This window comes from Halichoeres trimaculatus, unplaced genomic scaffold (assembly GCF_033239565.1).
Source record: "Halichoeres trimaculatus isolate MK-OKI-2021-1 unplaced genomic scaffold, fHalTri1.1 fHalTri1_scaffold_1, whole genome shotgun sequence".
NCBI lineage: Eukaryota > Metazoa > Chordata > Actinopteri > Labriformes > Labridae > Halichoeres > Halichoeres trimaculatus.
This window is the reverse complement of record NW_027437179.1, coordinates 9,997,158-10,024,894: the sequence shown is the minus strand read 5'-3', so window position 1 is coordinate 10,024,894 and position 27,737 is coordinate 9,997,158. Positions and strand designations below refer to the sequence as shown.

Here is a 27,737-nt window from a genome sequence, read left to right as displayed (position 1 = left end):
GAAGGCATCAATTTGAGATTCTTGTGACATTTTTATAAATCCTGTCCCAGATTTCCAAATCCCTATCCTGCAATCTGAGAGAGACTAGTGGAGACTTTAAGCAAATGTTGTTCTTGCTTTGTTCCAGGACAGTCTGACACTGTCATCAGGCTCTAATGCTCCTGCATATTTGTTCAGTCAGCTGATTTTCGAAGCATTAACAGAAGATTTGTTTTTGTCTTAAGAAGGAACACGGAAAGAAACTTCTCAAGACGAGTCATTACCAGAGATTAAAAGCCTTTCCTTCAAAACACGATTGTTCCAAAACGACTCCGGCACGATCAGCCTGAAAGAGAGTGTTCAAAGTTTCTTCCTCTTTCTTTTACAACAGATTACAAAAGAATCCAAATACAGTAAGAGCTCACTTGGCTTACCAAACTTGACATGAAAGAGCCAGAGTCGGTGTATTGTCCATGGGAGCCTCTCAGTGTGAACAGAGCAGGTTATTTTTCTGAGGATTCACAGGGAGTGAGTGGGCGTGCTGTTGACCTGGCTGACTCTATAAAAGGTCTGACACTGACAACGTCCTGCTGTGGGCTTCATATCAGAAAGGGCAACTCAGGAAAATATCTAGAGTTTATAAGAGAAAACAGCCAAAGTTTTAGATCACTGATCTTAACCTCAAAGGTTTGGCAGCGTCAGACGTAGAAGTTCACAAAATGATGAAGGACGGCCAAAAACTACCACATGACAAGACAGATTGTTTCTAGCTCTTGCATGAATTTAAGTCTACATGTGACTGAGAGCCAAACTTTGGCACATCATATAAGCCTCGTTTTAACTAAGCGGTTCAGTTTGCTTCATTTTGGTACGGCACCCATTTTGTGGCGTTTCCACTGACTAATTCCGGGACAGATCCCCAAATAACTGAGACGAACTGTCCCCCTTTGTAACCCCATTTCCACCAAGCAGTCCAGTTTATATCAGTACGGTTTGGTATAGGATGGCTTGGTTAAGCTTGGTCCTGTTTGCATTCCCACAGCCAACTGTGCCCCCTAGTGGTCGGCGTCCTATAGGCTGGATGCCGATAGCTGAATCATGTTAAGTAATAAAGTGACACCATAGTGCGCTCAAGGGACAACATCCGGTCAGTAAAAATGAAGCCTATGAAGAAATGCTAAAAGTTGCGGTTCAATGAGAATCTTTTTGAGTAAGTAAGTAAGTAAATAAACTTTATTCATATAGTGCTTTTTACAGACAAACGTCACAAAGTGCTTCACAGTGATAAAATAGTATAAGAATAAATGAAAGTATTTAAATATATAAAAGACAGGAAAAAAAGATATAAATGTGTAAGAATATGTAGAAGAAGTATAGTTGAAAGAATGGGCATCAGGTATCAATAAAAGGTACAACAATGTGCAGTGCTGAGACGTCTAGAAAGCCTGTCAAAATAAATGGGTTTTAAGTTGACTTTTTAAAACATCTACTGAGCTCATGGAGTGCAGCTCTAGAGGAAGATCGTTCCAAAGGTGGGGTGGGGTGGCCATGAAAGAGCGGTCACCCCGAGTCTTAAAACAAGTCTGTGGGACCATCAGTAGATTCAGCCCAGCTGACCTCAGGCTACGTGATGAGCTGTAGAGCTTAATAAGGTCAGCAATATAAAGGGGAGCGCGTCAATGAAGGGCTCGAAAAGTTAGCATTAAGATTTTAAAATGAATACGATGTATGACAGGGAGCCAGTGGAGGGATTTTAAAACAGGTGTTATGTGAGACCGCCTTGTTAGTGCGGGTCAGCAGCCTTGCAGCAGAGTTTTGGACAAACTGAAGACAAGTAAACTCCTTTTTATTCAGACAAGTGAAGAGGCTGTTGCAGTAATCCAGTCATGAGGAGACAAAAGCAGGATAATCATTTCAAGCTCCTCTCTGGACACCATGGGCCTAAGCTTCACAATGTTGCGCAGTTGAAAGAAACAGTTTTTGACCAGCTGCTTTGACTGGTGCTCTAGTGACATTTCCCTTTCAAGAATTACCCCGAGATTCCTCAGGTTGGACTTGACCGAGGGGCTCAAATCACCTAGGTGCTGCTTAACCCTTGTATTATGTTCGTGTCACCCCCCCTTACTTTGATGTTCCCGGTCAAATTTGACCGGTCTGGTTTAACTTCTCTTATATTAACACAAAAATCATCATTCAAGCATAATCATCACCAGTTTTTATTTAACACCTTTCCAATGATGTAAACAATGTCTCCAACTCATAGTGAACATTTATGAATGCAGTCAATATATAAAAAATTGACACTGAACATCAGAAGAATTATCCAAACGGACCAAGTTTTTAAATGTAAGATTATGAGGGTGTCTGTGAAAAGATGTGATGCATTCTTTAGTCTGGAAAGTGTGGTTCCCATGGAGGAATAGGCACATAAGCGAGGGAAAGAGACATGTTACAGAAACAAACACTTAATTGTTTTGTTTGATGTGCCTTTGAACAAGTATGATGCATTAGTTTGGAAAGTGGTTCACGTGGAGGGATAGGCACAACAAGCGTGCAAGAGAGAGACAGGTTCCCATAATTGACAACTAATTCTTCAGCCTAGATGTGTGTATGTGTGTATGTATGTGTGAGGGGAGAGGGGTGGTGGTTGTGGATGTGTGTCTGCATTGATGTTTTCCCATCTTATAGATTAACATAAAATAGTATTAAGTAATAGTAGTAATAGTAGTAAGTTGATTGGACCAGTCAAAATTCAATGAACGTGGTGATCAGCAATTTTATATGTTCAAATGCCTGGTGTGGAGGAGATCATAAGACCTTGAGGCGATCAGAGGAAAAATATTTTTTTATGTTTGAATGAAGTTGTAAATAGGTCTGATTTGACCCGAACATCATAGAAGGGTCAATGGTGGGAATAGCTCTATCCGGGGCAATAACAAGAGTCTGTTTTTTCAGAGTTCAGTTGGAGGCAGTTGTTACTTAACCAATGCTTAGTTTGTGCCAAGCAGGTGATTAAAGATTTCAGTTTGTGAATTTCAGAAGCCTTGAATGAGCTGTACAATTGAAGGTCATTCACAAAAAGATGGTAGGTGACATCATTAAACTGCTGGATCATGTGACCAAGGGGGAGAAAATACAACAGGAACAGGAGAGGTCCTAGGACAGAGCCCTGGGGCACACCACATAGCTTGAGGCTGGCTGCAAAAAGACTGGAAGTCATGTACACACCCAGCCATTAAAATGGACTTTTATGACATTAAAAAATATATCTACAGCCTGGTTCAATTAACAGCTTGGGTCTAAAATGCTGATTTCCATGGATTGGCTTCATTTCACTGTTTTAGGAACAGATGGGTGATGTCGCGGAGGCTATGTCCATGCTTTGTACAGTCTATGAGTGCAGCACAGTGTACCCCACCAATAAATCCAATGAAGAAGAATAACTCTACACAGTAAACAAAAAGCAACAATGGAAGACATCCAGAAATTCATCTTCTTTGTGATTTCCATGTGGCTCTTTGTTACAAAGAGAATTTAAGCTTTGTTTAAGAGAAGACTGTGTGTCGTGAGGAGAAATGCAACCACTGTTGCACGGTAAGTGATGATTCTTTTGACCAATCAATGGTCTGCTGTGTTGCAACTCCACCTCTGGATCAGTACAGTCTGGCACCCTATGGAAGGGCCCCAAAAAGTGGGATGGTTTTTCTTGGTTATTTGGGGATCAGTACCAGGATTAGTCAGTGGAAATGCCACAAAATGTGTGCTGTGCCGAGACGAACCAAACTGGACCACTTGGTGGAAACCTGGTTTTTGGGACCTCTATTGGGGTGCCAGACCAAAACCGATCTGATCCCAGAAGGTGGAGCTACAAAACAGCAAATCATTGATTGGTCAATGCAATAGCAATAGCAGCCACAACAAACAAAGCTTAATTGCACTTTGGAACAAAAAGCCACATGGAACACACAAAGAAGACAAATTGCTGGATGTCTTCGATCATTGCTCTTTGTTCACCATGATGCGTTTTTATCCTTTGTTGGATTTATTAGGAGGGTACACTGTGTTGCTCTGCTGTGGTGTCACACTATTACTTAACTGACACGCTATTTGCACCCAGCTTCCATGCTGCCTACCACAAGGGGGCACATTTAGATGTGGAAACACAAACAGGATCAAGCTTTACTGATCCAACCTGTACCAAACTGTACAGATCCAGAACAGACTGCTTGGTGGAAACGGGGCTTTAGATTTGGCCAGATTGGGCTCCCATCAATGGCGGTTTTCACGGATGCCAAGGAGAGCCTGGCTCCCCCAATAAAATATTGCTGGAAGTGGCATTTTTGTCACAGGCCACCACTGGCTCGCTCCCATACATCAACATGAACAAACTGGTCAAACTTCCACACTGGTCCTGAAGAGACGACACTTATCATCCACAAACATCAGAGCGTGCTTTGGTTTATCCTTCCTTCAGTCCTCTGTATTTCCTGTTTCATTCTCCATCTCCTCCCGTTGGATTGCGCTCTTTAAGTTCTCCCTCTAAGTACCAGCATTAAACAGGCGGTGTCGGTGTCACGCACAGCTTCAGGTGGTGATAAACTGAGATGCAGAGACGAGCTGAGGGCTAGCAGGGAGTTGATATTTGTAAGTCTGATGATACCAGGAGGGATTATTTTTCTGTTTCGATGAATAATCTTGTGCCACCTGATAAAAAGCTTCAGAGGTTTTGTCTCTGCTTGGAATCAGCCTGAAATTCTTCCTATTTTCAATGATACTTTATATACATTGTGAATCAAAGGGAAATGTCCGGCCAGTTTATCCACCGGGTGGGATCAGAGCCAGCAGCAACAAGGTGCACAAACACTCTGATTACACAGCTATAGGTTATTATTTTCATAAAATCCATTGAACAGACAAAATCAATGAGTTATGTAGAGCTGAGGTGCCCAAGTTTTTAAAGAGGGACACATTTCATTTTGTGAAGTGCTTTATTTGTTGATCTTTCTTTTAGTGATGTCTGTTAAAATCACTCACTAAGTGTGGTCAAAGATCCTTGACTGATGAAGATCTGATGACATCAAATCTCACCTGTACCTCAGGTGTTTCTTGATACAAGATGATCAGCAGTCAGTTTTCTGCAGTGTTACCTGCTGCGTAAACATCAGAAAACTCTGCTTCTGACCAAGGAAAATGTTCTCCATGAGGGGGCGATATAAGGAAAATATGTCAGGATGTTTTTATGTCAGGATCAGGATCTGGGTTTTATCAGGATTGTTTTTTATGATGCTTTTAAGACTATTTGAACTGGAAACAACATTTTTATCCCAAAGTATTTCTTATCCTGCATTTTTAAGCACTAATATTGAACTTTTCAGCACCATTTATTAACTTTAATGTCATCCTGTGCCCTTTAATGTGTTTTTTTTTTTAACTCTGGATGTCCATGAAGCACATTTTCACATTAATTTCAGCTGTAAGAGTCGTTGAGTTTCTGCAGAATGTACAGAAGAGGAGGCAGGTGGCCTCCTGACGGCTTAGCTTTATACAAGCAGCCTATGCACAGTCTGAATGTAGTTCAGTGTGGGGTTACCTTGGTTAGACTCTGGTTTTGTTTGTGACCTTGACAGAAAATGTAAATTAACACATAATTTAAAACATGATTCATATCATTTTGAGCTAAAAGCTGGGGTCAGAAGAAATTAATTAACAAGTATTTTTTTAATAGGCCATGGTCTGTATGTTATAGTGAATACTGTGCTGGTAACTGAAAGTCAAGGGATGAAATAAGTTGGCAAATCTTTGCTAGTATTTTATCTAAACTTTTAAAGATAAATGATATTATATAAAATTATCATTTCAACCATGCTGCTGCAGTTCAGTAGGATAAATCCGACTTAATCTGTTTCTGCAAAATGAGATGAGTTGTCTGATTCAAACCTAAAACTTCTCCTTTGTTCTTCTCTGGAATAATCTTTTTATGATATCTGATATGAACACTGAAAACATCCTGCAGATGTACTTACTGTTCCTCCTCTCTTTCTCTCCGTCTGTTCTTGTCTCAATCTCTCCCTAAGCCATGATTTTATCGGAGAGTTCACCACCAGCTACAGAGAGCTGTCCAGAGGCCAAAGCCAGTTCAATGTCTATGAGGTATGAGACAAGAAAGACCAAAACTTCACCTTCAGAAAATACAAAGAAATCCAACTTTTCCTCCCTGAACGTGTGTCTGAGCTCTAACAAGCTTGTGGTAACATCAATAGTCCTGGCAGTGTTATTTATTATTCATTCAGGTGATGTGTCTTTTGTTAGAAACCTGTAGAAATAGTTCACAGATGCACTGAATGCCAACTCAATTCAGCACACTCTCACAAACTGATTCCTTGTTTCCTGTCTTGTGGTGAAGGTTTTGAACCCCAAGAAGAAAGGCAAGAAGAAGAAATACGTCAACTCGGGAACGGTGAGACCTCCTGGAGTGTCTTAGTCAGCGGCATGTGGCTGCAGATGATATTAGTCAGAGCGGCGTCGACATTTAAAGTGTATGAACATTAATAAAGTCGGGATTCATTTGTGATCCATCTCTTTGTCCTCTGCTCGCTCCGTTTGTCCTCCAGGTGACTCTGCTGTCCTTCAAAGTGGAGTCAGAATGCACGTTCATCGACTTCATCAGAGGAGGGTGAGAGCTCAGACTCAAGTGTTTAATATCTGTGTGAGGGGGCTGTTAAAGGACTTTACTCTGAGTCTTTTATAAGTAGGAAAGAAAAGGAAAAGCTTATGTGTAAACCACCATGGAGTCAAAGTTGTGAGGTGCAGTAAGATGGAAATTGTTGATCAGTAAATCAAAATAGAAGAGTAAAAGTAATGCATGAATTAACTGAAACAAACAAAAAAAAAATTGGTCACATCAGAAAGAAAAATGCTGAAGGTATTTATCGAAAAGAAGAATGAAAGGAGCTAATTGGACTGCTCTTATGTCTCACTTCCTGTCTACAGCCACCAATAGATACAGTCAGCATAGCTTCATAGTTGTGGATGTGTCTCCTTGTGGGGGAAAACAGTCCTTTTCTCACATCTGCAATAACACAAACACATTCATTCTAAATCCTGATGCTAATACTAACAAACTGTCAGAAGTCATGTTTCCACACCTAGAATTGTGCAAAAACCTAAGTACTGAAATAAAAAAATGGCAATCGAAACACCAAAATTTTGAAAAACCTCTCAAATTTTGATTAAAAGTTTTTACACTCTCATGAGGTGGTTTTTGAGAAGTTTTGATACTGAAGTTCACGTCCTCGGCCACAACCCTCTCCCAGAAATCCCTCATACGTGTCCACTGTTACACATACGGACTGTGGCGTTCATATTGTAACAGCTCTGCTGTTGGTTATGAGTTCAGTGCAGATGTTTCTGAGCATTAGTGAGGGCATCAGGAAGTCTGTGAGTGGGTCAGAGAGCAGCAGGAGGGAAGGACGGAGGTGTGTGTGAGAAATCAGGGGAGCAGGAGATAATAATTTTTGTTTAGTGTGCTGTGGGAAGAGATTTTATTCAAGTTGTGCGCAATTCTAGTTGTATTGAAAACACCGGCAAAGTGCAATTGTCCTTTTACAGTTCTTCAGAATCATCCCTTTTATTTTGCAATAAAGTTTAATGGAAACAAAGCTTTATCCTTCAGTCAGTCTTTACAGACACTAAAATTAGTGCTGTCAGGCGATTAAAAAAATTAATCTAATTAATTACAGGGTTTGTAATTAATTAATCTAATTAATCGCATTTTAATCTCATATCTGCTTAAGGTCCCAAAATGAAGGAATTTGAATTCCAGGACATTAAAATTACATTAAAAGACATTAAAAAACATTTAAAAATAAGGTGGGAATATATACAACACATTTTTAGGTACCCTGAGGCATAAGGAACAAATGAAAAAAGCTTTATGGTTCTATCTTTACAAAATCTACACAGTCCTGCACCTGAGATAAACTGATTTGATTTTTAGGACGTTTTTTGCTTCTGTTCACATTTTTACTTGATGTGGACTCAACTGTCACTGCAATATGAACTTCTATACTTCTATGAGGTCAGGAGAACCAGGACTAAAGGCTAAAAACTGTGAGGAACTATGTACAAAACACTTTTTTCAAGTCTTGGATCAAAGAAAAGTGAAGTATTCTCAGTTTTACATGCTCTGAACACACAAACTGTTGCTCATTGGTGCAGAGCAGCCCCAAGCTGAAACATGACACCAGGAAGATGGAAGCAAATTTTCAAAGAATTCTATAGATTTAAATACATGACATTTATCGATCATCCAGGGCTTGTTTGATGCAGTAAAGAGTGTAGAATTATCTGTTTTTTACAGAATTGAGCTAGAGCAAACGGTTGATTTTCTGTAGATTTTCAAAAAGGACGTGTAAATAAACGAGATGTGTACGCGCTCTCTCTTCCCCCCGTTCAAAGCATGTTGCTGATGTCAGACGTGATACATTCAGGGACCGTCGGAAATTTGAAAATCTGACGAGACACCACTTTTTTTCATGTAGGACAAACGGCTTGTAAATGCTAGACATTTGAAAATAAGTGCGTCTTTGAATGCCTCGCAGGTTTGGGATTCAGATTAATCTGCGTCAATTTTTATGACGCGTTAATTTGCGGTGTAATTAATTAATCTAATTAACGCGTTAAAATGACAGCCCTAATTAAAAGAAAAAGAAAAAGAAAAAAAAGCAGAATATGGTCAGATTGTTGTTGATAAATTAGAAAAGACAAAACAAACAATCCCACATATTAACATCAACTACCTTGTTAAATCCCTTGGTAAGAGACTATTTATATATTTATATAAGGAGTTACATTCTTTGATGCATGTTGTAATGAATCCCTGCTCTCAATGATTATTATCAACCACTGTTTGCTACATTACTAAACGATTTTTACACTGAGCAGCCTCAGAAAACAAGAGATGATCTTCTCTGGCCTCCTAAACGAAGTTTATTTTTCTCCTGAAAAAAATGTTTGGACTGTTTGGATAAGGTGGCTGTAATGTAGAAGTTATTTTTTTGCTGACATCTACTGATTCTGATTCTACAACTATTCCTGTCTACTTCCACCCACCCATAGAGATTTTTTTATTTTATTTATTTATTTATTTATTTATTTATTTGTATTTTAACCACTGACAGGGGCTGTTTTTATTTTTATTTTTTAGATTACTGCCCTCTCTTTCGCACACACACTCTGATGACTCTGCCTTGAAGACAAATGTACCCAAATATGGTCAACCCTCTTGCTGGGAGACACTTCAACACGTTTATTGGAAGAGCAAAGTGTACGACGATGTAGTGCAGACAAGTCACCAATTTTTGAGTCAAGTCTTGAGTCTTCAGCGTGAAAGTTAAATACAAAAAAATGTCTGTGTCCAGTTCCTCTTACCTGGGGATTTATAGGGATGACAGCTGTCCTACTTCATGTTTAGAAGACACATTTTGTAATCTGATCCAGGCATCTTGTCAGGATGTCTGAAGATTTGAAATATCAACAAAGCTTTAGCACCTCACTTACTTCTCTTTTAAAAACCCCGGACAGAAACTGTTATTGCTTGCTTGTTAAAATAGAGGTCAGTTATTTGTGATATATTAAAAAAAAGTAATTTAAGGGACATGCACTTAATTCTGTTATGTAAATTGACTTGTTAGCTGCACTTGTACGAATATATCAACAATTAAATTGTCAACAGTTTAACAGCGGATATGGTGGGATAGCATAACGGTAGACAGCCTGCTTTTGCTCTTCATCAGACTGTTTCTTTTGCCGTTACATGATTGTCAGTGTTACAATACTGTGGCCTGACTATTATTAATCAGAGTATTTACTGAGTACTTATCAGCTGGCAGATTGCTGACAGTAATAAGAGCTTTAGCACCTTACTTACTCCTCTGTGAACATCCTGGACAGATGTCTGCTGAAGTGTGAGGTTTCAGTTGATGCTCGCACAACAAATGACTGACAAATCTAACACATATTTTCTTTCCGCCTGACTTACAGAACAAAGTTGTTTTGTTGTATGAATAAAACAGGGAACACAAAGACGATGTTCATGGTGAGAAAAGTCAAACACGCAGACTCTTTGGATGAGACAGCACTATTAATGGGAGCTCATATTGTTTCAGTCATGCAGCAGACCTCCTGCCGGCTTCTTTATAGTGACAGCAGTGAGCTGCTGATGAGTTTCTCAGTCTGGTCTGAACAGCTGTGAATCTGCTCCCATCTGGTGATTCTGGCTCGTTACTTATGTCTGTGTTTCTGAGTGAAACTGATGTTTCTCTGTCTCCCAACAGGACACAACTCAATTTCACCGTGGCCATAGACTTCACAGCGTCCAACGGTAGGATGGCTTTCATATCTGCTCTGCATACAGAAAAAAACACACATCTGTTCACTGAAAATGTGTTAACCACAGCGCTGTGATTGTCTCAGTTGTTACTTTGATAATTAACTGTACTTCTTATTGAGTTGATAAATGGTTGTTGCAGTTTCCTCAGACGAATGCCTCATTAACAGATCATTAAATGTAATTTCTTAGAGAATCGTCGATCTTTCACTTGTCATACCAGGGATATTGTAAAAACTGTTTGACTGTTGGGAACATGCTCATCACAGAGGTTTTTATAATGACTTAATTTCCACAGTAGTTCATGAGTGGGATCCTCTTTTGATCATTTGGCACAGTTATAAATCAACAAATGTAATCATTGAAACATGACACCTTTAAATGCAACCAAAGTATATTCAATCCAAGTCTCACCAGTTTGGCGGCTGAAAGCACTGCAAAAAGTCAAAACAAAACAAGTTTTTTTTGTCTTATTTCTTGTAAAAAAAAAAAAAAAAAAAAAGTGTTTTAAAAGATCCAGTTCAGCTGGATTCAACCAGCAGATACAGAAAAATATTTTATTTCAAGATACAACAGGTCAAAAAAGACCTGACTTACTTGTAATGAGTAAAAAAGAAAAATCTGCCAGTGGAATAAGAGTAATTTACCTTTCAAATGTCTTCAATTGGAACAATACTCTTATTTTAAGGAACTAACACGGGTTCCCTGCAGGTTTCAACAAATTTAAGACTTTTTGAAGACTGTAACAAATACAATTTCAGACCCATTTCACAGACACACTGGAAAAAATTACAAAAGACTTGAAGGAAAATTGAAGGCAGGGTTTGACATAAAGGCCAATCAAGTTTACTACCCTCACCACTTAAACCACTGTCCAAGGAACAATTCTGTCACTTCTCTTGTTTACATTTCAAGTGACCTTACTCAGCTTTTGACTGTAGATTTTAAAAACATTTTACCAGTAAAACAAACAGAAAAACGTCTAAATGTCAATCTGTGTTCATTTGTTTAATCTGTGGTAGAAATTTGGGGAGCGACAGCAGCAGAGCTGCAAACATTACACACAGAGTCAGACATGAAATGTTCGCTGAAGCAGTCAGTAATGACATGATCTCACGCTGATCACTGACAAACCAACAGTATGCTACTGTATGAAAAAGATGTGATTATGTGTTTGTTTTTATTTTAGTCTAGCTGGTTGAGCTCAATAAATTCTGACCAGACTGCACATGTACTTTAGTTCAGTCATGTATTTTTGTTTTCCTTACAAATCAAACCATTAAACAGTGAGACTGATGAATATGCATTTCTTTTAAACAAAAGTAATGTTTATACATTAATAAGACCTTCAAAAATAATATTTAAGATGTTTTAGGAGATTTCTAGAGAACTTTAGATATTTGAAAGCCTTAAGCTCAAATGATTGGATTTTTGACGCCTTAAGAATTTTCAAGACCCAGCGGATACCCTGGAACATTTTCTAGTTCTTATTTCAATGGCAGATTTTTTTTTATTTTTATCTTATTTTATCTTATTTTTTAACAGGCAACCCAAGACTTATGTTGGACTTCTTATATTTTAGATTATAAAATTCTTATGCACCTGTCAGGGGGAACATGTGTATTCTAGTAAGTAGTTATATCTAGTTATACATTAATTTTATTAGTCCAAAACATTCCTTCAGTTTTTACTTTTTTGGATTTTGAAAGTGAAGCACAGTTGAACTAGCTGTGAGGAGCCTCTCCTTTGGGTCATTTGTTGCTCCTTTGGTGTAAAAGCAGACATGTATATCCTCTTGCTGATGTTTCCATGTAAATGCATGGAGTGATATTTATAGATTAACCTTCTCCCTTTTACTCTGTCAAAACTTCCCTCTTCTGACATTGTGATCAGGGTGTTCATAAAGAGACAATGGAACTAAACTGGGACTGATCCAGTGCTTATTTAAAACTCTCACAGTACGACAGAGTGAGAGTTTGACTTATACCCATGTAAACACATCCATCAGCACAAAGCAGAGGAAAGAGAGGCTATGAGCTGAATAGGTAAGCACAGAGTATCAGTATCCATGGTAACAGGTATTTTAGTATTTATGGTGCTTTGCTTGCCTATTATTATAAACCTCTCTCTAACTTCTCCACTGAGTTGATGTAGGGAAGTGTCATCAAGTTGTTAGGGGATTTTTTTACCCATCAGGCTCTTTAAGTCCCTCAGTAGATTTAGACTTTCAGAATAAAAGCAGGGAACTTTCTGGCCACACTTCTTTAATGAACATTCATCCCCCATACCAAGTTACTAAATCGCTTCATTAAAGACCCCACACAGGCTGACAGTGTACTGCAAATTAACTAACAGTGTGAAGTTAAAGAAAAGGTCAAGAGGGAAATTTTGGAACATGTTTAAATATCTTTTTATCACCAAAGTTTCTTTGACATTTAACTTGTACAGGGACACTTAATTATTGCAGGTGTGTAGCTTAAGTCTTATTTTTGTCCCCAAATTAGTCTTGATATTCAGTAATAGGAGATTTCAATCTGAGGGATGTGAAATCCAAGGGGAATTTGGAAACAGGAGAAGAAAAGTTTGGATCATTCAAAGGATCTGTTCACCAAGTTAAAGAAAGAAAGAAAGAAAGAATAAAAAGATTAAAAAGAAAGAAGTGCAATAACCTCACTTGAAACACTGTGTCTTGTCTGCTGTCTCTTTAAGGCTCAAAGACCCCTTTCTCTCTGATTGGCCAGCCCAAATTAAATGATGAAGTAATTGCATAAGGTTCTGTATTGCTTCATGACATAATGGAGGGATGGGCCTCAAACACCAAGGTTTGCCCATTGCTCTGCTCACAGGTCTTCAGAGGGCTGGCCAATTAGAGGGAAGGGGGTTTGTGGAGCAGGTAGCTTTAAAAGTAGGATCTGCACAAATTTTTGTTAGTTTGTAAACACAGCATTCAAACTGGGCTCTTCCTTCTTGGATCAGTGCCAGCAGCAGCGCACACCTACTGCCTCTGACCATGATGACGTGAACACACTCACTAGCCCAGCAACCAGTTGCAGCTACATTGTTTTCTACATTGGGATTTAAGAGCCGTGCACCTGACTTGGTATGTTAGCACAAGCTAATTACAGGTATTTAAAACACACCTGGTTAGCAGAAAGACAACTTGTGTCACTCTTCGCCTTGAGCTGCTCTCCAAGTGCCCGAAAGCAAGTGAAAGTCCAGCCATTTGGGATGGAGTTTAATCCTACAGTTCTACAGTTTTATTTAGCAGACGCTTTTGTCCAAAGCGACGTACAACACAATCCATTTGCCGTTTCATTTCACTTTTGTTGTTTTTCTTGCTCCATGCTACGTCCACTATCCTAGCCATTCAGGATAACTTCTTCCACTTGCTAATCAACACACAAAGTCATTTGCGCACTGGGTCGAGCTGTGATTGGCTGATGTAACCACATCAACTCTCCTCATCTCAAACATCATCTTCCAGGCTGAGGAGGGGTTGAAGCAGACACAGACACGAACACACGTTTAAAGGCCCAGAAGTGATGATTAAGGAGGATTATTCCTGTGAAATTTTATTTTTTAGGAAAATTCTGCTGACTCTGCCTTTAAAGAGACAGTTAAAGTTAAGTGTTTCAGGCAAAGGCTGAAATAAAGGTTTTCTGAAACACCAGTGTGATAAAAGTAAGGATTTTTGTGAGCTGTAAATCATGTAATGCTACTTTAGGAGAACTAGAAGGATACTGTAAAGACTCAAAAAGCACACTATTTCCACTTTAATGACATGGAATGGTGTAAATGTACTTGAATACTATTTAAGTAATATTATACCATTTAATCATGCAGCGTTTGGTCAAAACTGCAAAATGTTCAGAAGAAGAAAAAACTAAACTCTCACAGTTTCTACAAAAAAATTTAAAAACAAAACATCGCAACTTTATCTGTATACTTTCTCCACAGGTATTTTATCAACAGATCAACGTTTTTTTTTGTTTTTTTTTAATCACATTTGAAGCCAAGTGTTGCATTTTTGTGCTGCGTGTCTTATGTTTGTGCACACAGTCCATTAGTCTGATGCCCAGGTGTTTACTGATGTTAGGACAAATTATAGAAAAGACTAAAGAGAGATGTGGGTGAATGAGGCCAGTTTTTTTTCTGTACTTTCACTGTTTCCTAATCCTTTTATAACACGATCTCCTCCTGCTTTGTGTATGTGTGTGTGTGTGTGTGTGTGTGTGTGTGTGTGTGTGTGTGTGTGTGTGTGTGTGTGTGTGTGTGTGTGTGTGTGTGTGTGTGTGTGTGTGTCTCCTCAGGTAACCCGTCTCAGCCCACCTCGCTGCACTACATGAGTCCGTACCAGATGAATGCGTACGCCATGGCTCTGAAGGCAGTGGGAGAGATCATCCAGGACTACGACAGTGACAAACTCTTTCCAGCTTACGGCTTTGGAGCTAAACTTCCCCCAGACGGAAAGATCTCCCACGCCTTCCCACTGGTAAGAGCTCCAGGACAAAGTGTAGTTCTGTTATCAAACACAAGCAAAACACAGTTAAAAGGTGTTTTTTTTATTTTGGACTGAACACAGGAAACTTCCATTAAACCCTGTTTGTATTTCCACGCAAAACAAACAGGAACAGCAGAGAAACCACTTTTACAACCTGCACCTCTTTTTCTGATTGCTCCATTTATGGTTTGACTTTTGTAAGCTCTTTCCAAATCACTGCTGGGATGTGAAATGTGTCCATCTGTCAGATGAAAGGTCTATGACTGCTGACCCATATCTCTGTTGCCACAGCAGCAGTCAGTAGTTCACACAAAAAGAGCTCTGAGAGTTTAGCACAAAAGCTGAAATGGACACAGTTGATAACACACTGGATGATGCAGTGGAGTTAGAGGTGCTTGAGAGTCTGATATTTTTCACAAAGATGCTGAAAAAGACAGTTTATGGAGAGATTTAGTATTTATGAGGTACATAGAGAGATGCTGGAGATGTTCAGCCGTGTAAAGATGTTTGGAAACAGAGCGGGACTGGTTTTAAACCCACTGCTACCTGTCAGTTTTTCATCATTTCACATCAGGATGAACTCTGTCTTTCTTCCAGGGTACAATGGTTTCATTTTCATATTGCCGTCTGAGCAGTCCATCAAATGAAGGGCTTCTTTGTCAGATCCAGACTCCAATAAAGTGGCCGAGTGAAATACCCAGAATGCTTTGTTATCTCAGACAGTGCAGCCTTTTATATTATCATGACAACTTTTTCAATCACATTTAAGGGTAAGAGTTCTTTTTTCCTGTATATAATTTACACTGCGTCTTCTGTGACAATGAAACTACCAGAATCATAAAATCACAATGAAAGGCATCAACCATGCTTCATACTGAATCCAAAAGAACAGAACAGTTTCCAAACCTTTTCCAAACTCAAGCCTGACCCTAAAAAGAGCAGTTCCCAAGACCCGGAACCCCCTGCCATGGGAATATGTGAGTGAACCAGTGAACCAGTGAACCAGTGAACCAATCCAACAAAAGTCAAAATAAAAATAAAAAAATACAATAGTGCCTGAGCCTGAGAAGAGGGCACCTTCTAGCTAGTTAGCTTGCTAGAAGGTGCCCTCTTCTCAGGCTGAGGACCCTAAAAAAAAGGCCTGAGATACTTTACATAACTGATCGATAAAAAATGAAACTACCTGTGTGCATATTGCCTGGTTTCCTAAATTAATCTGCCTCCAATCATTCTGTCGTTATCCTAGCCTAGTCAGTTCGGGTGCTGTGGTTACATGTGGTCTGCAGTTGTTATGCCAGTTGGATGTTATGCCACATTCTCTCAAATGCTTTTGGCGGCAGCTTATGGTAGAGAAATGAACATTCAATTCACAGGCAACTGCTCTGGTGGACATTCCTGCAGTCAGCATGACAATTGACCTTCAGCTAAGCTACGCCCCCTTTAAGTTACTCAGACAAACAATGAACATTCAGTGACAGGTGCTACGTCAGGAGTCACAGTAGGAGACCCCAGGAGGCCACTGATGATTTTTGGAGACAGAAAAATCAGATATTATCTAAACCAAAAGGGTCTAAACTTCCACCTTTGATAAGTGCGTTTCTCTGTTGGTTTGGTGCAGCTGTATTCACACTGAATCACTCAGTATTATGTTTGCCAACCACAGCTATTACACATGAGCTAAAGAAGCTAAACTCCAGAAGCTAACATTAGATTAACTAGAGTCCTTTGAACAACAGCTAATAATGGTGTACAATCACCAAAGAACAAAAAAGGGCAATGAGCTCCCAACAAAGACACATGATTAACAACACAGCTAGGAGCTAGCTGTAGGCTAACTTTAGCTAATGCTGAAGAAAAGCTCCAAACCATCAGACTGCAGTGGCGGTTTTAGTGTTTCTTTCCAGCAAAATGACAACATGTTGTTTCAAATTTGACGTCAGCTGACCTCAGAACAGATGGAGACATCCTTGTTGCTCAATCTGTGGTGTCCTGCTTTCTTTGCACAGAGTGCTGAGAGTATGTTTCTGTCCGTTCCCACTTCCTGTCCATCTCTTTAGCTGCGTTTCCACCAAGCAGTCTGGGTCGGTTCAGTACGGTTTGGGACGGTTTGGGACAGTAAAGTCTCATCCCGTTTGCGTTTCCACCGCAAACTGTGCCCTCTCGTGGTGGGCGGCGTGTTAGCTGGTTGCCGGAAGCCACAGCTGGTAAACAATAGCGCGACGCCGTAGCAGCTTACCCCGCGATTAAATCCAACAAAGAAGAAAACGCGACACAGTAAACAAAGAGCACGGATGGAAGACATGCAGCATTTCGTCCTCTCTGTGATTTTCATGTAACTCTCTGTTACAAAGTACAATCAAGCTTCGTTTCAGAGAAGTCTGTGTGCCGACAGGAGAAATACAGCCGCTGTCGGGGTAAGTGACGATTCTTTTGACCAATCAACGGTCTGCAGTGTGTTGCTCCACCTCCCGATAGCGGATCGGTTCAGTCTGGCACCCATACGAAAGGGTCCCAAAAAAGTGGGACGGCTCGTCTCGGTTTTTAGGGATCCGTCCCGGGATGAGTCTGTGGAAACGCCGCTAAAAGCGCACCGTACCGAGACGAACCGACCCGGACTGCTTGGTGGAAACGCAGCTTTTGGCTCATTAAGAGACCAATAATAAGTCTAGTTCTGTCTCTTTAAGATAGGAAGTTCGTTGCCAGCTGCTTGCTGATTGGTAGATTAAAATTGTGTCTTTGCAGTACAAAGAGCACAGCCAGTTTATGTAATGGGTTAACTTTTGTTGCGATTTAAGTACACGTGAGTTATTACCCAGTCTGTTTTATACCCATGATGCACATTTCTGAATGGGTTTGCTCATTTAAACACAGCCGGTCTTTGTCTGAGCCGTAGATGATGACTCATTGATAAATTAGAGTGATCTCAGGGTTTACCGCTCAGTTAAAGGTCCTCTGCTGAGTTTTTACCACTGCTAACAGAGTGGAGGAATGTTTTTATGTGTGGGACCTTGTTTTGTTCGATCACGTGCATGCACACAAAGCCTCGAACCACATGCAGGAATCCAGCTCGGACAGTTTGCTAAGTTAATGAAAGGAAGAGTTACATAAACCCACAAGCTGTAGGCTTTGTGGAGTAGTGTTGTGAAGTGGATGACTGAGGCGTAGGAAAGGAAGAAGAGGTGGGTGGAAGAAAACACTATGAATCACGTTGCATGTTGCGAGAAAAGAGGTTCATCTGTTTGATGGTACGGGAGTGATGGAGGAAGAATAGAGAGCAGACTGATAGGCAGCAGATTTTGAGGATGCACTTCTTATCTTTGCTTTGTCAGCTGGGAAGATGGCCACAATGGCTGGTAACAAGGCAGCACAAAAATAAGACAATAACTCAATTTTTCCACTAAATCCTCCATCATGGGCAGTTAATTCAGAGGTAATAAGGGGAAAAGTGGGTGGAAAGGAAACATGAGAAAGGGAAAAGTGAGTGTATTTGGTGTTCCTCTCAGGCTGTGGGAGTTTTAAAGGGATAAAAATACAGCCAAGTCTTTCCAAATGGGTGTAAACTTCATCTTTCATTATTGGCCTGGACTATATTTCTGACCTGAAACTGTTGTTTTTAATCAGCTTTTGTCCCATGATCCTTTAGGCTCCCTTGCTGTCAGGCCTCAGCGGTGATGGGAGCATCAGCAACTGGCCTGTCGTGCTTTATCACTTTGTAAAACTCCGCTCCTCTCTGTGAGCGGCCGCTCAATCAGCTCTCCCAATTAGAGTTCACCTCGGCGTGACAAATCCCGGCACTGGCTCATGCAAAGGCAGCTCTCATTAGGAATCTTTTGTTTGGAAACTACTCGGAGCAATAAAAAGTTTTGGATATTTGTCTCCTAACACACGACATCCTGAGTAGACAGTGGGGACGTAACCTGTATGTTAAGAACATATTAATATGTGCATAATGCCTGTTTAATTATTCACTTCCCTGCTGCATTTAAAGGTCGGGATAATTAATAAATCAAATAAAGTACATAGAAAATGTTTTAATCACTGACATATGAATAAAATAAGGGTCATTAATTCGTTCAAGACTTGACCTTAATTATTTGTCGCTGATTAACGCTGAGCTTGCTCCACATAGCTCTTCTCTGTTGGCGTCTGATTAACACTGGCCTTCTGAATATATTATTGATGGTTAAAAAAATACATATAATTGAAGAAAAACTCAAGTCTCAGAGGAAATAATTAAAAAGCAATCTCAAAGACATGGTGGAAAGCCAGAGCGTGAGCGTGAAGACGTCTTTGTAAAAGAGATGATCGGCTGCCAACAGCTTCTATTAAGTTTCTGCAGAGATCACAAACATTTGTAGTTTTTTTTCATCTTTGTCTTAAAGTTTGGTGATTTGTGGAGGCGGGATATGGTGACGTCTGGTGATAGATGATTATTTCATGGTGTTCAGAAGGAGGCATCATGTATGCAGAAGAGTTTTCCTACAATTTGAATATTTGTGAAGCTATGTGAGGAAAATCCAGCCTTTACCATCACACAACCACTGCAGACCTTCACTCTGGTAAACAAACATTTCAACTGCCGTTAATTAGCACAATACGGTGATTGTTTTCCAGCCTGAAGAAAATGACAAATTAGAGCTTGTTTAATGGTGCGATATATGGGAAGCCTCCCAGGACACTGATTAATGATCGTATTATATAAACTTACTCCAGCTCATGTTCAGAAGACGTATATCAGGATGTAACTGACTGGTTTGTTCCATTATTAATCCAAGGAGCTGACATCTCATCCAGAAATAAATCCCTGAGTGCTGTGCAGCAGAACATTTGACTCTTATCTTTGGGGAAATGATAAATTGACCACCCCACATTGAAGTGTCTCCACTCTGACTTTATTGTGAGCAAACAGCGTGTTATCCATGATCATTGTTTTAGTCAAGTTTGCTCCTGCAACCGACCAACACCCAAGTATGTTTCCTGTGCATGGAAAGCCCTTCTCATCATTCTTATCTTTGGGTTGTTAGTGCTGGACACAGAAGGTCAGGTCAGCTGTAATCAAAGTGATGACGAGATTGCTAGCCACCAGCAAATGCACGGTCAGCTAAGGCAAAGCTGGTGTTTTTCTAAGGTTAAAGTTCGTGCTGTATCACTCCCCTGTATAGCTTTCTTCTGCTCTGGCCTCTTTTTATTTTTAAGTTCAGCTCTATTGACCAACATTACTGCAAAATTAATCCCAGAATTTGTTGTCAGCAAAGAAAAACACAGATCTTTCTTCTTACTGCTAAACTAAGCTAGCGTAGTGTTGTAGTGACTTTAGGTCTGGGTAAATGGATGGTTAGGTCATACACAGGTACTATAAAAAGCATTCAGAAATAACCAAATTTTGGTGCCAATAATCTCATTTCAAATTGTGATTAAGTGTGATGTCGCTCGATTAAGTGCATATGGCACTTGCTCCCCCACACTCCTTGCTTCAAGGCAGAGTGGCTGAAGATCCCCACCCTGAGGTCTATACTTCTTCAGACCTCCACAGCCAGCACAGAAATACGCTCAGAAGTTCATTCATTCATTTATTTCCTGAACCATTTATCCTGTTCAGGGTCGCGGGTGGCTGGAGCCTATCCCAGCTGTCATTGGGCAAGAGGCGGGGTACACCCTGGACAGGTCGCCAGTCACTCACTCAGACAGGCAGACAACCACACCTATGGACAATTTAGAGTGATCAAATAACCTGATGAGCATGTTTTTGGACTGTGGGAGGAAGCCGGAGCACCCAGGGAGAATCCACGCATGCACAGGGAGAACATGCAAACTCCACACAGAAAGGACCACTGACCAAGCTAGGATTCAAACTAGCAACCTCGCTCAAGAGTTTCAAATTAAAATTGGATTCTACTTACAGTTAAGCGCAGTGGTCCCCAAACTATGGCCCGGGGGCCAGATACGGCCCGCTTCCACATTTTGCCCCCTGAACAATACCAGAGGCGCATTATGATTTTTTTTTTTTTTTTTCAGTCTGGCCACGCGATCGAGACTTACCCTTGCATAGAACATTACTTTCTATTCCACCCTTCTGCAGTTTGTGCCCTATCTGAAACCCCTTCCTTAAAAAAAAAAAGATCCTGTCATACAACCATAGTGGTAGTGTATGTATTAGTTTGGTTTCATAGCCTGCTTGCTTTCGGGTTTTCACAGTGAAGTTAATGAGAGAGAGCTGCAAACAGGGGTGGCTACTAGAAAGTTAATATTTTATGGTCTTTTTTTTCTGTGAAAAACCTGAAAAGGGTTATTTAATTATTATTTATTTCATAAAGTTTTATTAATTTCATTAATAGTGTTATTCTGATTTTTTTCCTGTCAAGATCCCAGAAAAGGTTGTTAGTATTTGGTTATGTGTGGCTTTCTGGGAAACAAAAAATATTTATGTTTGGACACCTCTGAGATCGTCACACTTTTTTTTTACAAACTGACCCAGGTCCCCCATCAGAGAAGGGAAAAGTTGTTTGGCCCTGACGGGAAAAATTTTGGGGACCCCTGGTTGAGCGTTTCAGGTAATTTTTCTACTAGTTCCACACGGTGTATGCAACATGTTCCAAAACTTACTCAGCATCTCTTAAAGATTGGAAATGAACTCTTATTAGTGTGAAATACATTTATACAATGTATATTTCATCGAGCCTGTAGTCAGGTCTTGAGTCCCTTAAAACATATCTTGACTGCAAAGAAAAAACACCTTCAAGATTTTATCGTACACTGCCTGGCCTAAAAAAGATGCCACCAAAAGATAAAGGTCACACACTCTTATATTTCGTTGGACTGCCTCTAGCTTTGATTACGGCATGCATTCGCTGTTTCAGTGTTTCACAAGATTTATTTCCATCAAGTGTTGCACTAATTTTTCACCCAGATCTTGCATTGATGATGGTAGAGTCTGACCACTGCACAAAGCCTTCTCCAGCACATCCCAAAGATTCTCAGTAGAGTTAAGGTCTGGACTCCGTGGGGGCCAATCCATGTGTGAAAATGATTTCTCACGCTCCCTGAACCACTCTTTCAAAACTTGACCCCGATGAATTCTGGTGTCGTCATCTTGGAACATGGTCGTGCCATCAGGGAAGAAAAAGTCCATTGATGGGATAACCTGGTCATTCAGTATATTCAGGTAGTCAGCTGACCTCATTCTTTGAGCACAGATTGTTGCTGAACCTAGACCTGACCAACTGCAGCAACCCCAGATCATAGACTGCCCCCACAGGCTTGGACAGTAGACACTAGGCATGATGGGTGATCACTTTATTTGCCTCTCTTCTTACCCTGATGGCCCATCACTCTGGAGCAGGGCCAATCTGGACTCATCAGACCACATGACCTTCTTCCATTGCTCCAGAGTCCAATCTATATGCTCCCTAGCAGATTGAAGCCTTTTTTTCTGGTTAGCCTCACTGAGTAGTGGTTTTCTTAAGGTTACATAGCTGTTCAGCCCCAATCATTCAGTATTTAGTTTTTACCACTACAGATTAAAGAAAAAAAAAATCCAACACACAAGTGTCAAGTTTGTGTCAGATCAGCACAGCAAAGTCTTGTGAAAAAAGTGAAAGCAGTTAACTTTGGTTTACACTTTCTCCTCACAGCCAGAATCAGAGTAGTTGTAGAAAAGCAACATGTCATCTGCTCCTCTGTGCTGCATGTTATCCACTTCTCTTCTTTTTCTGCCTCTTCTTTATTTGCAGATGAGACCTCTTGGTTAAAAATGTAGCAGCATAAAATTACAATCTAATTTTGATGAAACTCATGAATGTAAACCTCTTTTGACATTAACAAGAACTGAGTTTCAAGTGAAGACCTGCTCCTTCATAATTTCCCTCTTATTGGTATGTGACATGAAAGAGTGAATGCAGTGACCCGCGCTGAAAATAATTTCTGATTCTTAATGAAACATGTTCCTGATTTAACCCACGCCTTCTCAAAGCACAGAACAGGAACTGATTATTAATATCACGAGTTAAATTAGTTGTAAAATTGCACCAGGAATGAAATAGTGTGACGTACATTCACATCAGGGATGTAGGAAGGGTGCCTCGAGAAGAGAAATGCTGAAATGTCAACCGCTCCTCAGTTTTCAACCTGAGAAACATGATTTGTTTCTATTTCTGTCTCCTGTGATGTAGCATTTTTTTCTGTCACAGAAGGGGATCAAAGAGCTCCTCACAGGTTTGACAGTTTAATGATACAGTCTTAAAAGCTGAAGAGTTCAGGCAGAACAAAGCAGAAGTGTCAGACGGAGTCAGACGGCCGCAGCTTCCATCAGGTACAGAGGTGTCATCATAAGTGAGAAACCACACGTAAAAAATGCTTTTTGGACACAAGGTATGTGAAAAGCTATCTTTATTTAGAACATGTGAGGGCTGCCCAAATTTTATCTGGAAGTCTGGTTCCAATTTTTTCACATCTTCGTGTTGCATCGCCCAGTGTTGTCAGAACGGCTTTTCATTAAGGGTTTTTGCAGGGAGTGTCCTCATCTTTATGTGACAGTCAGAAAAAGGCAGAAACATGCGGAGAGAGAGGATATGGTCAGGCATGAGAGGCACTCTGCTCGTTGGAGCTGACATCTCAAACATGACAATGCCGTAAAGAGGGCTGTATTATTCAGAAAAAAATAATTCTCCTCTGTCTGAAAGCACAACCAAGCCTGAGAAAAGTTAAAATTAAGAAGTTGGAGAAAAATATCAATCCCAGCGTCCCCTCTGACTCGCGTCTGCATTTCCAGCTGCAGGTAGTGGTGTAATGATTCAGGCAGGTATTTGTGACACTCATAAGGCCATTAAAATCCAACTGAGCATTGTTTCCAGCCCCAGCTGACAGCTGAATATTGTTGCCTGACAGGATTCATTTCAGGACACTATTTTTTAACGTCAATTTCCAGAAAGATTACCACAACACCACATGATAATAAGCAGCTGTGGCTCAGCGGTAGAGGCAGTTTTCTCTCATTTGAAAGGTTGGTGGTTCAATCCTGACTGTCACAGTCACAGGACAGGAAGTGTTTTTTACAACCACAGGAACTTTGACCAGAGGAGCTAGAGTCTAAGGGTGGATCCCAATAGTCCTTCGTAAGTCCTTTCCTATCCACTTTACCTTAACCCCGATAAAAAACGTCACAGGGTCAAGGGAAGGAGGGGAAAAGATGACAGGGAAGGAGAACTGCGGCCAAAGAGGAATTCGACTACACTTTCACTTTGATGTCATATTTATGTGACAACAATTACTTGTGATGTAGGTAAGCCACGACGAACTACAGAGTTTGAAAATGAACTACAAGAAGCGCATTTGTCCTGTGCCTTATCTCACATGGTTGTTTCGTGTCTTCACCGGGTAACATGAGATGTGATGGTGTTTTGTCTTTGGTCATACAGTGTGTGTTTCCTACTCACAGCTGTGAGGTTCGTGAGAGCATCTATAAATGTTGACAATCTGCCTAATAACACAAGAGGACTGTCTTGGATAATACAGCAGACTGTCAGAAACACTATACCCCCTGTTTCATTCACATATATCATTATGAACATTGTTTGAATTTATTATATTTGGAATATTGTTGAAGTCCTCATTTGTCCTTCTTTTATTGATTTTAATAAACTTTATTACCTCTATCGCTAGTGATCCATTGTTTCAGTTCAGACATTCATACATTGTGAACACAATAAACACATTCAGGCAGACACATGATGGTAAATGTTAGAAAAGCAACAGTCTCGCACATAATTTCTGTCCCTTCTCCATCGTAAGTTTCCATAAACTTTAGGCAGGAGCCGTATTTACACACGTCACGTGCCGCAAGGCATTATGGGGCGTTTTCTTCTCCTTTCCTTTTTAAAAGGATGGTCCAGTGTTTCCTAAGCTAAAGGAGATATTAAAGGAAGCAACGACCCTCTTTTCCTTAACTTTTGGAGAATTCGAACAGCATTTATCACGGCCGACGCTTAAATGCTTCCGGGACATTTCTTCAGTTAGGAAGGTTCCTTATCAAAAAAGGACTATTCGGATGCACCCTAAATTTAGTTTAAGGGAAATTTATTTACCCCAGGAAACGGCTCTGCTATAGTACTTTTTTAGCTGTCCAGGAACTTTGGGGCAGGAGCAAGCGGTAACCTCTGGTCTAAGAATACAAGACAATGTTGAGGTACTAAAATCTGCTGCTTCTCAAGTGTCCACTTGAGGCTGGCTCCAGAAGTACCGAAAGTCAGATACTCACCAAGACAAAATGAGACATTTTTCAAAGCAGAAATTAACCTATTTACAGTCTGGTTCAAAAAACATCTCCTGTCTGAGTCGCTAATTTCACTATTGGCACACACTGTTTTTTCTAACTCAGCAATTTAGAGGATATTAAGATCACAAGCTTGACCAATAAGAGGCACAGCTGAGGGTCACGTGACAGACAGGTGCCCTATAGCTGTAGGCGAAGCCCTTGCCACTACCAATATGGCCGTTATAGCCGATGTGCTTCATTTTCGTTTCAGAAACAGACGGGTGACGTCCAGGAGACTACGTCCATGTTTTATTCAGTGCTTGGGCAGGACCTATAAGCTAAACATTTCTCATTGGTAGAGCACCTGGGCTTCATAAATCAGCCTTGACTGATGGCCTTGGTCAAGGAATCCATCTGTAGTGCAATAAAGCAGGAGCAAAACAAAAAAAAAGTGCTGTGAAGCAGATAAAGATGCCGGCCCGCCTTCTCCTTTGATGGTTTCATTTTTGCTTGACAGCCTTTGTCGTTGTCTTAGTGCCCTCTGTTGGTTTGGCAGTGTATTGCAATAAACTTTTTTTTCTCCATATGGAAACGCAGATTAACAATGGTCCACAGGAGTCAAGTAGTTCCTGAACCAAACTGGTTTTTGGACCTTCAGGTTGAATCCACCTAGTTAGTCACTTAGTATAGAATCCTCTGCCACCAGTGTGTGAATGTGTGTAAAAGGGTTTTGAGGATCAAAAATGTCTGGAGACTACTTAATAAGTAGAGTATATTTCTTATTTACCACAGCTCATGCCTGGTTTTGCTAACTACATGACACAATAAACCAATAAGAGGACAGTTTCTGATACAAAGATCCAGGTTTATGTGTTGGGAGTGTTGGAAATGCAAAACTGAAGAAGTGCCCTTTGAACCTCCCTACAGACAGCTACAAGACACCCACCTGTCAGTCAGGTAAGCTAGGCTTCTGATTGGGTAAATGTAATCTTGATATCTTCTGAACTGCTGAGTGAAAAACTTTTTTATTGTACCAGGAAGTAAACACGTTTATTTTTGCAGTAAAAACTTGCTTTTTAAATTGTGGTGTATGTGTTTTCTGGTACTTCCGGAGCCGGCCTTAAGCAAACACCTGACAAACTGCGGTTTTTGACCCAGTTTTTGGCACTTTTAGCACTTTAGTATCAGCTTAATTAAAGATTTGGTTATTTGTTTGGCTTTTTTTCTCACTGCTTTTTCAAGAACTCTGTCAGACACAAGTGCTGCTTACCATTGACCAATTCCTGGTTTGCACTTGATCGCTAACTGTGGAAAGTCTCGGCTTTGTTCACACATATTTGTTTCCAAAGGTGGCAACTGTCTGTATCCAGCAGGTATGGGTGAAACATTGTGCACTAAGCAGCACAGACTCAAAATAAATAGATATGATCAAAAGGATTTGAAATAATACATATCAACTTTGTTGCTCAAACTGGTGTCAGGTCAAAAGTCAAGGAGGGTTTGCAGTTTTGCACCATCTGATGCTAAAGGCACGTTTCCACCAAGCAGTTCAGTTCCCGGTATGGCACACATTTTGTCCCTGTAGTTATTTATGCCATGCAAACTGATTTGTAATGCTCAAGAAAAAAGTCTTCCTTCTTCTAACGACAACCAATTTAAAGTTTATTCATACATTTTGACAAAGTGTCATTTCTTCTCCTGCAGAACTCGAATGCAGAAAACCCAAACTGTGTCGGGATCGAGGGAGTGCTGGAGTCTTACTTCCAGAGTCTGCGGACTGTTCAGCTGTACGGCCCAACAAACTTTGCTCCTGTCATCAACCAGGTGGCTCGGTGAGGGATGCTCTGACACACATCAAAACAGACAGGCACATCAACTTATGCACAACTGTGCTGTTTACATCTTCATATAAACATGTATGCAATGGAAGAATGCACACACACACTCACACACACTCACACAGATGCATTTTTCCAAGCACACTTTTACATAACATCTCATACATAAAATCTGCCTCTTTCCATGTCTTCCATATGTATGTGTTGCTTATCTTGTGCCATCATGTGAAGCCAGCTGTTTATGTATGCATGTCATGAATACCAGCAGGAAACACTTGTGCATGTTTGGTGGCAGAAAGTAGGAGAAGTGACGGCGTATCAAAGAGAATCTTCATCTGCCAATCATCCCCAGCTTTAAGGAGAAGTCACAGTTTATCTTTCATGTTCTGAGTTTAAAGTCTCTCAGAGTTTTCTCATTACAGCGTGTTGTTTGAGTTTATCTTTGTGGGTCTAACACTTGCTTTCCTTTCACTCTGAACATTTGAAAAGGAAATGAGCAACAAATGTAAACACACGTTTATGCCAATCTCACATTTTCCTATAGTCACTGGGTTATTCTGAAAAGAGGTTTTTTTTGGGGCCTAAGCTCCAAAATTCAATATGCAAAATGTAATGATTGTAAGTTCTATGTTAGTGCTGATTTATTTGAACCAAGCCTTAAATCCAGAATTTAAAAATAGTGTCTAACCCTCTTTGTGGGGTTGTACTTTAGTATAGGTTTCACAAATAAGGAATTATTTAATCTTGTTTGAACTCTTTGTAAGGAAATCCAGTAGAGTTAGA

At 40.2% G+C, this 27,737-nt stretch overlaps 1 protein-coding gene across 1 annotated transcript in view; it reads left to right on the top strand.

Moving 5' to 3' along the window:
• Positions 1-27,737, top strand: part of LOC141791944 (copine-9-like) — a 235,738-nt gene that overhangs the window by 184,446 nt on the left and 23,555 nt on the right. Inside the window, exons 11-16 of the mRNA XM_074672664.1 lie at positions 6,054-6,129; positions 6,383-6,436; positions 6,591-6,652; positions 10,314-10,360; positions 14,677-14,858; positions 26,821-26,948. Coding sequence (XP_074528765.1) covers positions 6,054-6,129; positions 6,383-6,436; positions 6,591-6,652; positions 10,314-10,360; positions 14,677-14,858; positions 26,821-26,948 — 549 coding nt within the window. The remainder of the gene's footprint in view (positions 1-6,053; positions 6,130-6,382; positions 6,437-6,590; positions 6,653-10,313; positions 10,361-14,676; positions 14,859-26,820; positions 26,949-27,737) is intronic.